This window comes from Varanus komodoensis, unplaced genomic scaffold (genome assembly GCF_004798865.1).
Source record: "Varanus komodoensis strain SLA01 unplaced genomic scaffold, ASM479886v1 scaffold5, whole genome shotgun sequence".
Taxonomy (NCBI): Eukaryota; Metazoa; Chordata; class Lepidosauria; order Squamata; family Varanidae; genus Varanus; species Varanus komodoensis.
This window is the reverse complement of record NW_025336087.1, coordinates 3,421,752-3,436,352: the sequence shown is the minus strand read 5'-3', so window position 1 is coordinate 3,436,352 and position 14,601 is coordinate 3,421,752. Positions and strand designations below refer to the sequence as shown.

Genomic DNA, 14,601 nt, shown 5'->3' with positions numbered 1-14,601 from the left:
ACTTTATCCTAATTAACAATTGAGTAGTGTCACCGTTGCAATATACATTAATATCAGTACCAATTCTGTGGTGGTTCTTAGAGTTGCTTCACATCACTTAAAATAGTGCTTTATGGAATCCCATAATATTAAAATGCATTTTTAAATATGAAAAACAGTCTGTATCTTACAAAGCTACATACATCAAATCCATAGCAGGATTGTGAATTTTGCCAGCTGAAAAGTGCAGTAACAGTGTTCTTAATGACAGGAAATTAACCACTTTAATTGGGTTGGATCAAGGATCTGCCTTCTGCAGGAGGAAGACCTCTGCTCCCAAGATGATTATTTTGCATGTATGTCTCATCTTTTCCTCTTGTGCAAAACCCAAGGCAGCTTACACTTAATTGTTATCTTCACAATTTTCCCAGTGAAGTAGATCGAGCTGGAAGTCATGCAGTGACTTCATGAGGACTAGAACTCAGATCTCCTAGATTCCCAGCGCAGCATTTTACTTACCATACCTGAAGGTTCTCTGAAGTTCTCTCTGCCCAGTTTTTAGGGAATCCCCCTTGTCCATTTATTTATTTTACTTGTAGCCTGCCTTTCTCCCACAAAGCAGAAACCAAGGGTCTAATGCTTTTTCAGATGGCTGGGGGTGGGGCAGGGAGGAAAGAAAGGTATCAGAAAGATGATTTGTATCCTTACAGGTGATCTGACAAATCTGAACCCAGTGAAAAGAGGAAAGACACAGTCGTTTACATGCACCTCATTCTAAGGGTCTAATAAGCTACCATCTTCAAGGGGTTGCATGTAGATCATGAAGACGGATATTTTCTTCCCACCTGCTCCTGTTTTTCTTCCCAATGGCCTCCAAAGTGGGCAGGGAGGAAGAAAAGAATGTTGAATACAGCAAAACATTAAATAATTTAAAAGGCTGAATTAAGATGTCATTTCACACCCTTTCCAAATGGCCAGAGACTGGGGACCAAATCAGTCCTTGCAGAGGTTGCTCCCTGGTTTAGAAGGGACACAGGAGAAAGCAAATGGCCTTTGCAGGCAATGGCACCCTTAAGAGAGCCTCCCCTGTAACGCTGAATAACTGTACCGGTACCTAATGAGACAGGCAGTCCTTTAGATAGCCGGGTCTCAAGCCATCGAAGGACTTAAAGGTGAAAACTGATGCTCTGATCTGAGCCCAGAAAGCAAGTGGCAACCAGTACAGGGCTTTCAGGACAGGTAAACGGCCCTGATCCTGTGTATTGATGAGCAGCCTGTGAGCAGCAGATGAAGATTCCAGTCACCCTACAGGCATGGCCCCACACAGCACGTTGTAAAGCCATCTGCTTAGCCTGTGGGTCACCATCGCTCGCTCAAGTCACCAGTGAATTTGCTTCTGGCAGCTGCACTGTATAAACCTGTTGGCACAGTGAGTGCTGCGATAGGTCCATCTCTAGTCAGAATACTAGACGACTCCCTGCATCATTCCGTAGATAACTTTTTGATTTCTTGGCTGGCTCAGTGTCACACAAACCTCTGCAGATTCTTGCCTGGCTGATCCACCACACAGGTGCCCCCAGGAAAAATAGCTTCACCCTGCCTTGGGCTATTTCTGCTTGGAGCCCTTGCCAGGAGGCACCTTGTCTAGCGTAGATCACAGGCTATAGTTTAAACCAGGAATTTCAGAGGCAGGTTTCAGTTCAGGGAGGTGGGGGCGAAGCATGCACTGCTGTGGGTGTAGCTGGATGCATGCAAGCCGCATGTGCTTCTCATGGAACTCTGGACCACAAACTGAAAGTGTCGATTGTATAAAGGAGGCAATATTTCTGGCCCAGTTCAATATTACTGCCTCTGGTATTGCCACTTCAAAGTGTATTAACAAAATATAAAAACACACATGAAAAACAGTATAAACTCCTGTAAACAAAACCCCAAACCGACCAGCAGTTACTGCTAAAATCAAACAGTACATATAAAATTTACATCTGTAAAAATATACAATTAGGCATTTTCATTGAAAAAAAAATCTGTAAGGCACTCAGAAAAATTGAAGCAGTGTGATTGCAAGCACTGCTTGTGGCTCAGGGGCGAGGTGCAAAAAGTTGTTATCACTGCAGTAGTCATTCTCTGTCTTTTGTGAGTTCTGTAATTTCGTCCATGTCTTCCATGTCCTTTGCCATTTTTTCATATTTTCGCTTGAAGAAACCAAGCTGTAAGACAAGTGAGAAGCCTTTTAATGGAGTCATACATGTTGGTGATTATACAGAACAAGCCACCCAAGACCAGGTCACATATTCAGGGTGCAATTCTATGGCTTCCCCACTTTGTCTCGGGGCGGGGGGGGGGGGGGGGCTCCAGGCCATTACAAAAAGAATTGTGCTGGCTGTCTCTGGGTGGGGGTGGATGGAAGAGGTCAGGGCTGACAGCTTACACCAGTTCCTATCATGCGCCAGCCTCCTTCTACTCCCGCTTCCCAGTGGATTGAAAATAATTTCTTAAGTTCCAGCAATTTGCAAGGGAAACAACTGGATTGCCACTGAGGATGAACATAAGAAATGAGTTATTTCAGTGAAAATCACCAGCACATGTCATGTTAAGAACATGGCTCCATTATTAATCAATGTATCTTACTGTAAGATTAAACTTCTGATGAATTTCATTTCCCAAACCCCAAGTCTGAATCAAGTTCTCAGATTTCTTATAGCTACTGAAGGGGCATCAAAGCATACACTTGGTGTGTGGGGGAGTTCATCTAACATTTTTAGAGTTCTTAAAGTATATTACTTTTATTTTTAAAGCCTGGGGAATTTACTTACTTTCCATAAAGCAGCCACTAGAGCTACCAGCAAAAGGAGACCTGCCAGAACACTTCCTATCACAATTCCAACTGGCACTTCTGATTTCTCAGTGGGCTTTGTGATTGTGGTTGGAATCTGAAAAGAAGCCCTTGTAGTTGTTAGCAAAAGGTGAAGCAGTACTTATCATATAAATGTTATCAATGCATTATTTGGACATTAGCTGGAGACAGTTCTGATTAACAGCTGGATTTTTCATTTTCAAATATGAAAGGAGCCAATCATTGTCTTCTTTCTTGCTCCCAGGGGTCATAGGGCCAGATCCAGATAAAACCTGAAGCTATCACACCTCTTTGCAGGCCCCACTTTGAATGCCTGCAATCCTCCTTCCTGATTTCATTAGAAGATTCTGACAAAGAATAAAATAATGCTGACATAATGACCTAAACATCTAGTCATCCTTTTCATCCTCCCTCCTATTTCTCACCCCACCTGGTTTTTGTAACATCTAGACTGATAAAGAGATCAGGAGATCTTGAAAATGTTCACATTTCTTGTTCCTTATTGTGCAATTTTGAGTTGGTATAATAACAAAGAAATCCTATGGCCACTGGATAAAGTATAGACAACTGCATAAACAACCTTGGAGACAGGCTTTTGGTGGCTGAGAGGCACTGCAAACATATAGAATCCAGAGGTAGAAGGGGCCTAGGAGACCACCTGGTCCAACCGACTGCTCGGTGGAGGACCCAAGTCTCTCATCCAGATTAGGCAGGATCAGGCACTTGGCCTTCATTCTAGGAATGAGGTTCTTCTATTATTGTCCCAACCTTCAGACATCTGTTTGGTCCTGCTGCATTAGAATTCTGGACTTGAGGATGTTGTAACACACTTTGCACAGGCATACACAATAATAATGGAGATGGGGAAAGAAGTTCTCCATTTGTGTTTTGTTGAGAGAATGAACCATCCTTCTAAAATGATATTTTTAAGTAAAAAACAAGATATATAATTGCACAGTTGAAAAGTTGCAAGAAAGACAAATTTAAGAGTATGTGGGTGGAATCCTATGCATGTATAAGCAGAAAAAAGTCATCCAGCTCCCAACATTCCCTAGCTAGTATGATTGTCTACAGAAAAAAAAGTGCCCTCAGAGGCTTACAGGCTATTGGGCATCCTATGTAAGGTGGGAGGAGCTCAGACCATGCAAAGCAGCTAGACTGCTGATTTCACACAAAGTGCCACACTTTGGAGTAGGAGAGAAGGTAGCTGAGGTGCCATCAGGATACATGTTGTCTTGGTAGTGCTGGTTTCCTCCCCACTTCAGACCCTAAAGGCCTTCTCTGAGGTCACTCTTGCAATCTTGGAGAAGCATTCCTACATGTTTTCCCCTCACATCTGCTGGAGCAAAGCACTCCAAGTGTGGAGTCCTTGCTCCTGAGTCCCAGCTCCAACAAACTGTACAGACACTACAGGCCAAAGAATTATGCTGCCTGTTCACATTATTTAAAAGTATGCATTTTTTCAAGATTTTTTAAATTTCTTGAAAACTTTTGAAATACACCTTTGCAAGACTGACAGAATCTAATATTTTACATTCCATTCCAGTAACCACAAACAGTTCTCAAAATCTGAGATGGAATCTGGCCAAAGGCCTTGGACTCAAATCCAGGGGTCAATATTTGCCTGTCCTTAGTTATGAAAACAAAGGAAAAATGGAAGACACAACTATGGTTTTTATGGGCCAAACATGTTGAAGTGAGCATTGAATATCAAGCATAAAATTTTCCTGCTTTCCCTCTCCACAATACCAAAACAATAATCAAAGATGTTTCAAAAAGTAAATCTGATTATAGCTACAGATGTTCTTGTTGGCTTACAAAGATATTTAGCTTTCAAAAATCTATAGAAGTTCCAAATGCACTCTGAAAATCCGGAAGAACATTTTCTTTTATGTACAAAGAGTTACAATTAACTTGTCTGAAGCAATGTAATTTCATGACTGTGGCAATTCCAGTCGAAAACCACTTGGTTATTTAAGTCTTCATCACTGAAAAGCATTTTTATTGTGCTGGTTTGGGTGTAGATGTATCTTTACAATTCAGTGTGGCTTTCTTCCATGTACTTTGTAAGAAAAGGACTGTAGTAATGATTTTTCTCAGGTGGAAACAGTGCAGGAGCTTTTGATTGGGAGAAAAAAGCATTGCACATTTTCCTTTACTTGGATCAGTGGTCTACCTCTGTGTAAGGTGGCTTCCTATGTTCCTAAAAGTGCAACAATTCCTGTAACTGTGGTGACAAAAATGGCTACTCAGCCTAATTCCATATGGCAATCTATGCCCTAATGCATTTTTAATACAGCTTTCCCCACTAGCAGGGTCAGAATGGGCTTCATTTTCATCATTGGTGCTAACTAGATTATTGTGCTTCATGGGGGAAAATAATCTTTCTATCAGATGGTGTAAATACACAATGGGATGAACATCTACAAGCTTTCTGACATTTTCCTGGAAAGTATCCGGTCATCACTGGAAACAGAACACTTGTCTAGATGGACTATTGATCATATCCAGCAAAGCTCTTATGAATAATATTATAGTCCTGCTATTAATTTGTAGTGCCTCATTTAGACAGATGCTCCTGTTACAAAGTAAGCAATACCTGGCTACACCATCCCATTTCTCCAGGGATGGCCCTTCAAAGACACTTCTCACAAAATACATCTTTTGCTGTGCTTCTGTGGGGGGACTCTGTTGAAAGGCCACTCCCAGAAAAACCAGGGCTGCTTGGCAAAAGCCAACCTTCTGAGTGCCCCCTTGGAGCAATGGCACCCCATGCAGGATGAGGTCTTTTGCATTCTATAAAGCATGTTACTGGAGCAGCTCTTGACATTCCCACACCCCGCACCCCTTGCAAAGCAACATGGGAAAGTCCGCCGGTTTGCACAGGGGCTATTATGATGAGTTCAGGGGTAAAATCCTCTCTTTGTGGCAGATCCTTGGGGTGAGAGCGTCCCATACAAGGGATGGGCTTTTGTCCCAAGCAGCAGATTTGGGGTCAGATCTTATAAACAGCCCGCTACGCCTAGGAATGGAGGAATGTTTCAGTTCCTTTCCACTGGGGTTTCTTTGCAGGACTGCCAGCAGTTTCCCTGTTTGGGGAATAAACAGCTCACTTTGGAGCCAGCCTGATGTGAGCTGCAAAGCAGTCTACCTCTGTGCTGCACCCAGTAAAGAAGATGGTGATAATAATAGAGAGGGAGAGGGAAGTGTATCATAACAATCTGTTAGATCATTGACAGATCTTGTATCTTCTGATGCTAGTGCCCTATCTCCACTGGAGGGCACTAGCTCATATCCTATTGCCCAGACAGGTTGCAAACACACTTCGGGCTTCTCACAGTCCCTCACTCACAGAGGTTTCCAAGGGCCTTTGCACAATGTTGCTATCCTCCAAAATCTGTGTTAAATTGCAACCGTCAGCAACAAAGCCTCATTCATTGCTGCAGATCCATTCTACTGGGTTAGACCAGAGCACCACCTCTTGGCTGGTTAAAAGAATATATAGAAACGCAGAGAAATATAAACCCATGTTAAAGATGCGTTTTGTCTCCAGCAAGAAAGTTGGAAGAAAAAGCCTCAGTAAAATGGTAGGTTAAATCCCTCCTGTAGAGAAGCCTTGAGGAGGTGAAGATTTAAGTAAACACACAATTCATTGTGTCCAGTTGTGCTCCTGTGTGCATGGCAAACCTTGATCCAGCAGAGGCTGCTGTGGGTAGAAGTGAGTCACTTCTTGGTGATTCTGCCTTCTCTACATGCCTCCTCTCCCGGTCTGCTCCAGAGCGTTGGGGGATCTTTGCCAGAGCATGTGAGGGGGAACAGGGAGTTACAGGAAAAATGGGGAATTTGTGAAAATCGTTCCAGTCTCCTTTCTATTCATGGAAGCTTCTACTGAAGCAAAAGGCCTTCTAGCCTTCCATGAGTGCAGGGACTCAGCTGGATATGAGCTACAGCCTCTTCTCTGTAACAGACAACCCATCACCTCTTCATTTCCATTGTACAGCTCGCAGCAGGTTACAGGCTCAACTTGTCACCCAGAAAATACTGTACCCCAAAACATCCCATAGGATGGAGCTTCTGCAGTTCTGAGGGAACTGGGAGACACTGATGAAGGAGGGGCTCCACACAGAAAAGAGCTTTATACTGAGTTATTTAAAGGTGCAAAAATTGAAGAGATACAGGAAACAGTTCTGCAGAAAAGTGTTTAAACCACAAGCATTTTAGAGGAAGTTAGAAGGTGTCTTCTACTCAATTTTGTCACCTGTACTTGGCAGATAAAACTTTTAAGTTTCCAGTACTTCTATAATTCACAAGTTTTCATGCATGTCATTAAGAGCTAGGCAACATTTTTATAAGGTAGAGTTTTGTGGTAGGCAATACATTTTTAAATGAGAGTAAGAGCAACATAATAGCTTTTAGCACAGTAAGACAAAAAGTGTAAAATAGTCTCACTCACTGATAAAGTATTATCTCCAGGCACAAATAGGGCTGACTCATGTATTGCAGTTTCAGCACTGGCAGATAACTGTATGCTCTGGAAATCAGACTGAAATAGAAAAATAAATATGCTACAGTTAAAAATGGTGTGATTTTCTTCAAAGGTATAAAAGTATGCAGGGCTTACAGTCTATCTAAAAGAAACCCCAAAATATTTAGAGGAAAGAGGGTAACATGGCCTGCTCAGCTGAAAGTCTTTCAAACGTTTTTATAATAGACCATTGTGATAATTATTCTATCTTAGGCTGCAATCCTAAGAACTCTTATTATGGAGTTAAGTTCCATTGGATACACAGGTAGGATTGTGCTGTTCAGAAGCTTATTTTAAGATCTATGTCGAGTCCTTCAAGGATTTAAGTTTGCAATTCACAATTACTTGTAAATAAATACTATGAATTCAGTTGAGCAATTCTGAGTAGAAATGCGTAAGACTGCACTGGTCAGAATAAATAACTAATCGGCTCCCTTTTATTTTTCCCCAAAGCTACACTCCAGTTCCATGGAAGTGAGCATTTACTTCGGCCTGGTCTATACCCACAGCAGAATCATGTGGTAAAATTGCGTTGAAGTGGCCAGATATGAAAGCAAACAGGACCTGTCACCTTTAAGGGAACTTGAAAAGACACCCTAAATAAAATGCACTATTTTAGACAGCAAAATAGGGGAAACGCATTTTTAAACATTCCCTACATTTTTTTAAATCATGAAAGTTAAGAATTAGCATAGCTACTTAAAAGCTAGTCAATGAGCTAGTCCTTTATTTGCTAGTCCTTTATTTTTAAATGGAGTGGCATTCAAGGGCTGCATCCATCACCTGCAGTCTGAAGTGGTAACTCCCATTCAACCACCCCTGTACTATGAAATCTCATTCTGTCACCTGTGCAGCCCTAGTCAGGTAAAAGCATGAAGAGGGGCAGCGATCCAGCCCCGCTAACTCCTTCGCTGCATTTGCTGCCCTTAACTCATGGTGGATGCATGTCTGATGAGAAGTGTCGTCTGCATCAGTACAGGCTCTGCAGGTGAGGCAGAGACCACGGGTGTCACAGCCTTTGGGCTTGCTCACATGGGGCCTCTTCAGACAGTCACCCTCCATGAGCTGAGGGTGAGAGGTGTGATGACTGAGGAGGAGAGGGTGGGAGCCGTCTCTCTCATCACACTAGTTCTACTCAGGTTCGTCCGTCCGTCCTTCCTTCCTTAGATTTCTATCCCACCTGTTTCTATTTTAAAGAACTCAGAGTGGCATACATCCTCCTCCTCCTGCTCTCCATCCTATCCCCATAAGAACAACCTTGTGAAGTAGGTTGGGCAGAGAGTCTGTGACTGGCCCAAAGTCACCCAGGTGGCTCCATGGCTGAGTGGGGACGAGAACCCAGATCGCCTGAGTCCCAGTCCCGTGCTCTTAACCACTGCACCACACTGGATCTCTGAATGGCTGAACAGGCCTCAAAGCTCAAGCCCAAACTACAGGCTATGTTGAATTTGTACAATACAGCTGCTCCTTTTTTTCTTTACTTGTAAGTAAAGCATCTGATTTGGACTGTGAGAACTATCCATGAGGAGCTGAGGTTTAAACTTCCCTAAGTCCCTTCTTTAATAGTGCTCCCCATACAAGGGGGAGCACTACAAGAAAAAAAACCCCTATTGGTGCCAATGGGTGCTTTGAAAACATCCTGTGAGCTATGGGTGCATGAATATTGGGAAAGAAGTCTATGTGAGAGAGAGAGTGTGCGCGCACACATGTGCAGGGGGGGTTGGTAAATGGGACAGAAAGCTTTTAACTTTTTTCCCACATAAAATGTTCCATTCCATAACTTCATTAGTAAGTGTGAACAGAAACAATGAATGGATGCTAATTGCAAATACAGTATCAAGCAAACGTGCAGTTTCAAATGTTAATTAATGTTTTTCTAGTGATTATGCCTGACAAGTTTGTGAAGAATATATTTAATCTGCTGCAGTACATATATGATTCAGCATGAAATGGAACTAATAAGTAGTGAAAAGAAAACTGAAGTTGCTCCAACAGTCATAATGAACCGGAAGCATTTGAGTATCATGCACAGTTCTTTGAGATGCAAAACTTAATTAGTGTGTCAACAGTTTTCAACCCCTTTGTCTTCCCTTAAATTTAAAGAAGATAAGGAAATTAAATGCCATGGTCTTTCTATTTTATGAGTATTTAAATTTATTCCCTTCAGTTATTTCAGATCAAATACATGTGATATACTGGGACAACAATGAACAAAGACTTTTTTCAAATTTTGTTTACAAAATACAGGTGTAACAGCCATGCTAAATTGGATCTTTGTAAGACAGAGGCCTTTCTGTGGCCCTCCAGAAGTTTGCCCTGTATCTTCCATCATCTATAGTTAGTGTAGCCAGTGAAGGAGAAAGATGGGAATTAAAGGCCAAAATTTTAGATGGGCGCAAGTTGCCTGATCCCCAATCCAGGGCATCAGAACATGACTTTAATTTGTACTGTACTAATTTCCAGAAAACCTAACTTGATGCTCTGCATGGTGGTCCTGATGGGGTCCCATGTGCTTACAGGTAAGCAAAGAAAAAGTGAAGGAATGGCTGAACACAGTTATGTGTAGTTTTACTCTCATACCTTCCCCCACAGCCCATAATTTAGTGCTTCAGTGGGTACTCAAAGCTCTATTACATTGAATTTAGCCAAAGCTATGATAGTTTACATAGTAGTGGGCAACTAGTGCAAGCTACCTGCAACTCCACAATTCCCACTGGCCATGCAAACTGGGACTTAGAGGAGATGTCACCTGAATCCGCCAGAGAGTGCCAATAGCCGACACCTTTTCTGGAGCCTGCCTTTACTGTATTATGCAAAATACAAGCATTTTGCTAAATATAAAATACACAATATCCATCAGTCTGATAACTCATTAAAACAAATATTACTTACAGCCGCAAATGTTCCATTCCATATTCTGGTAGAAATGTTAACATAATACTCGGCTTTCAATGCCATATTTTTTAACTTGCATGTAATCGTATCACATTTGACATTCTTGCAGTTCTTCCAGATAAGAGAAAAATGTGATAATTTAGCATTACTATTAGATATTGATACTTTAAAACATGGTATCATTGCAATTCACAACTTTTAGGTATTCTATTTTAGGCATTCAAGGTTTCTGATTACAGGTGCAATTCTATGCATGTTTAGACAAAAAAAAAGGTCTACAACTCCTAGCATGTCCCAACCTGAGCATACAATCCTACCAGAGCACATTGGAAGTTGCAGGACCTTTTTCTGCCTAAACATGTATGGGATCACACCCTAAAAATTGCATACAGACCTGAAGAACAACAAACCAAGATGGCCATGACTGATTGGGAGCTCCAGGCAATCCTGACTTTGTATCCTTTCAAACATCTATTGGCTTTATTTCACTTTATTTTATATTTACTGTATTTACATTCCACTTTTTTTTTTTTTTTTGCAAGAAACCCCAGGGCACTTACATACTATTCCCCCACATTTTAGCTTCACGTTGGGCTGAGTGTCAATAATGGCTTTCAAGTCACGCAGATCTTCCAAGTCTCTGATAAACACCCTACAGCCTAAGCCACACTAAGCCACACTGCACTTAAATCTTAGATTGCTATCTAAACGTGTAATAATGAAACTCAACCACAAGTGAACAAACTACCAAATAGGTTACCCTAATGCTTCCGCGTCAGGGTAACAGATTAAAACCACAAGGGGCAAAGGCAGCAGAGCTCAAAGAGTGATAGCAGCTCATCAAACAGACACAGGAACTACAACTCAAGAGTCCTGATCCCAAACAGGTCTGGCACTGTGCACATTTTTCGGACAGGCATGCTTTCCTCTCTGAAGAGACAACATTGCGCTGACTTATGTTGTTACACTCCTTACACATAGAGATATTAGTGCAGAAATATCCTACTTGTTTTATCCTACTTGTTTTTGTTGTAAGCCGTCCTGGGACACTAGCGGTGGATGGAGTAGAAAAGTATTTAATGAATGAATAACAGCCAAAGAGGAGACAATTTCTTCTCTGCCACTCTATCATGGGTGACTAGTAGCATCCTTCCAACTTTGTCAAATGGTCTTCCCGAATACTCTGTTGCCTTGAACTGTTCCAAACAGGCCTGGTATTAGGGACAGGTGTGTCTGAGCATCAGCCATGGGCTCATACACCCCAGCTGGGAATGGGCCTGCTGACAATCTTCCCCTGGACTTGCTTCTTGTCTTCAGCACTGCAACCTTCTTGTGCACCTGCCTCTTGCTCTGGCCCAGACAATGGAGGCAGTATCAAGAAGGCACAGTAGATGTCACTGCTAGCTTGGTCACTGGCTCTGTCAAGCAAGCAATGAGGAAGAACAGCAGCTTTTTCAATGCCAGTGAGTAGGGGTAGGATGAACCCTTTTGGAATGTATTCCTCCAGCATCCACAGTCTTCTTCTCATGCTTGGCCAGGTCTTGCAAAAGTGAGCAGAGCCAAGAGGAAGCCTGTGAATGCTTGCAGACTCTGGATGCTAAACCCACAGCCTTCCCTGTCAGGAGTGGCTGCATGGTGCTACAAGCAGGCTGGGCAAGCACCATTTCTAGCGACCACCCTTCTTTTCCAGCAGGTGTGCAAGAGGGAGTTCCATCTTGGGTCCTGATTCCTGGCAAAGGTCCTGTGAATGTGGGCAAGCTCGCCAGGAACTTGGACTCAGGGCTGCTGCAAAGTGGACTGGAATCTGGGGATCTGAGCCCAAAGAATCCAATGGATCCACCCACAAATCAATTCCTCACACATCCCTGGCAGTGAGAAGATAAGAGTGATGCGGGAAGGTGTTCTTGGAGGGTGTCTTGCCCAAGGGCCTGCAAAGCCTGGAGGTGACACTGGATCCAGATAAGGTGGTGGGGTCAGATGTAGGTTTGTGTCTAAGATCCCTCTGCTTGATCTGCGGGGACTGCCCTCCCTCACAGCTTTCTTGCATTCAGCCAGGGCTCATAACTTCCTGTGTAGCATTTCCAGGGGCTGTCATGGGAAGGCAAAGTGGGAAAATGCAGTCAACCCTGCCTAAACATGCATCCAGACTTGTGTGTGAACGGTGTGAAGCCCTTCAAGTGGATGATAAATCCAGCTGGACAGATAAACCATGCAACATATACAATGAACAGTGTTGGAGCCAAAGCCTCCAGAAAACTCAACTCACCAGTTCTTTCAGGGCTTTGAAGTCTTCCTTCCTAAAGGACACTTCATAGCCTTGTTGTCCTATTTTATATGGATTGATCAGTGCATCACAGCTGATATCACTGCCCTGGAAAATTATGCAAAAAATGAATAAAGAAACACATGGAGATGCTGCCCAATTCATTATTAAATGCCAAACATTTTTATCCTATAGAATGACAAATATTATTTTATTATTATTTTGCATTTATATCCCACCTTTCTTCCTCTTACAAGGAACCCAAGGAGGCTTACATGGTCCTCCTCCTCTCCATTTTATCCTCACAACCACCACCCGTGGGGTAGATTAGGCTGAGAGTCTGTGACTGGTGCAAACTCACCCAGTGAACTTCATGGCTGAGTGGGGACAAGAACCTGGATTCCCGAGTCCCAGTCCAGCGCTCTAACCCCTGTACTATACTGGCTGTTTTAAGAAAATGAGAAGATCCATGCCAGATCAGACCAAGGGGCCATCTAGTCTAGCTTCCTGTTCCCGCAATGGCCAACCAACTGCCCACGGGAAATGCACAAGCAGGACATTCATGCAACAGAAGCCTCCACCCATGTTCCCCAGCCACTGGTGTACATAGGCATACTGCCTCTGATATTGGAGGACAGCAAATAGCCATGAGGACTAGTAGCTGGGGGTGACCTCCTGTTCCAGAAATGTATTAGAAAAAACATCGGGAGAATATTGAAAAATTGGGATTAAAAGGCATTAGAGAGGGAAATGCACAGAGCAGGCTAACAGCCAATTTTTCCAGACTGGTAGACAATTGATAGTCGAATAAGTAGCTCTTTTTCCCTTACTTGCCTCTACCACAAGAAATCCACGCTGAAGCTGCCTCCAGATTAAGCTTTGGCCATACGGATACCCAGCTCCATTCATAGAATTCAAAGCATTCCAGGTATTATGAACCCTCCATCTGGAAGCACCCTGAACCTCAGCTAAGGTACACATGTGCAGAACCAATGCACATCTACATATTGCTGGTCAACGTATCACTGGTGGTCCAGCAAACACCAGTATGGTAATCATGGGTAAAACTTAGCCTATACTCAGGCATCCCATGTTTGCAGCCCAGCACATTTACTTTAATATTAGCCACATTAAGGACCGGAGGTTTGGAGACATTGAGATTTATTCCTGGGTTTATTTCATTTCAGCACAAGAGCAGCAGAGACTCATGCCTCCACACTGCTTTCTGTATTATACAGACACATTGATCCAGCGGGACAGGAAATGTTCAGAAAGGCCAAAAGGCCTTGTTTTGCAGACCCCATCACAGTCTGGGGTCTCCCACACTGGAGAATTGTACTGTGTCCTACAGTGCAATTCTATCCACATTTACTCTAGAAGTCCTAATGGATCAATAGAACTTATTCCCAGGTAAATGTGCATGGGATTTCAGCAGTGCTGTGCTATCATGCAGGGGTCTATTCTGAATTCAGTCCCATTGGGTTAAATCAGTCTGTCCTGTTGCGTTCAACTCCAGGGTAAAACCAAATGCGGAACACAGAACAGAATAAAGAGATGCTCTCAGGATGTTGGCAAAACAGGTGGTTTTATTCCAAGAAGTAGCCTGTCATAATGTTGCATTTGGGCCTTTCTCAGGGGATAGTTTAGCCACACACACACAGGTTTCTATATTTTTTTAAAAAGCCAGATCCAGAAAATGGATGTCTCTGGAATTACAGTGTGTATAAAACTTGATACTGACATGTACAGATTTCAATCATCTGAAGAAGTTCTTCATATCACCTCTACTCCCTTCTGCATATAAAATGCATTGTGGCTACATCTATACCAATAGACCACATTTCCTCCAAAATAATTTTCAAGGGAAACAATATCCATCTATAAGTTCTCTATTTATTTTATACTGATAATTTTAATTTTGTATTTGTAAATCAATGTATTTTTTGTATTTTTATATGTAATGGTAATTTATTATGTACTATTGTATTTCAATGTATTTTATCATGTTGTAAGCCGCCCCGAGGTTTCGGCAAGGGGCGGCATAGAAATGTTATAATAATAATAATAATAATAATAATAATA

General features: G+C 42.4%; 1 protein-coding gene across 3 annotated transcripts in view; it reads right to left on the bottom strand.

Annotated features, from left to right (window-relative positions):
- Positions 1-6: 6 nt before the first annotated feature.
- ITGA2 (integrin subunit alpha 2) overlaps positions 7-14,601 on the bottom strand; it is a 78,344-nt gene continuing 63,749 nt past the window's right edge. For all 3 annotated transcript variants that reach the window (XM_044446272.1, XM_044446273.1, XM_044446274.1), the window contains exons 26-30: positions 12,523-12,627; positions 10,254-10,367; positions 7,290-7,379; positions 2,796-2,912; positions 7-2,189 (exon numbers count right to left, since the gene is read on the bottom strand). In XM_044446272.1, coding sequence (XP_044302207.1) covers positions 2,100-2,189; positions 2,796-2,912; positions 7,290-7,379; positions 10,254-10,367; positions 12,523-12,627 — 516 coding nt within the window. In that variant the 3' untranslated portion in view covers positions 7-2,099. The remainder of the gene's footprint in view (positions 2,190-2,795; positions 2,913-7,289; positions 7,380-10,253; positions 10,368-12,522; positions 12,628-14,601) is intronic.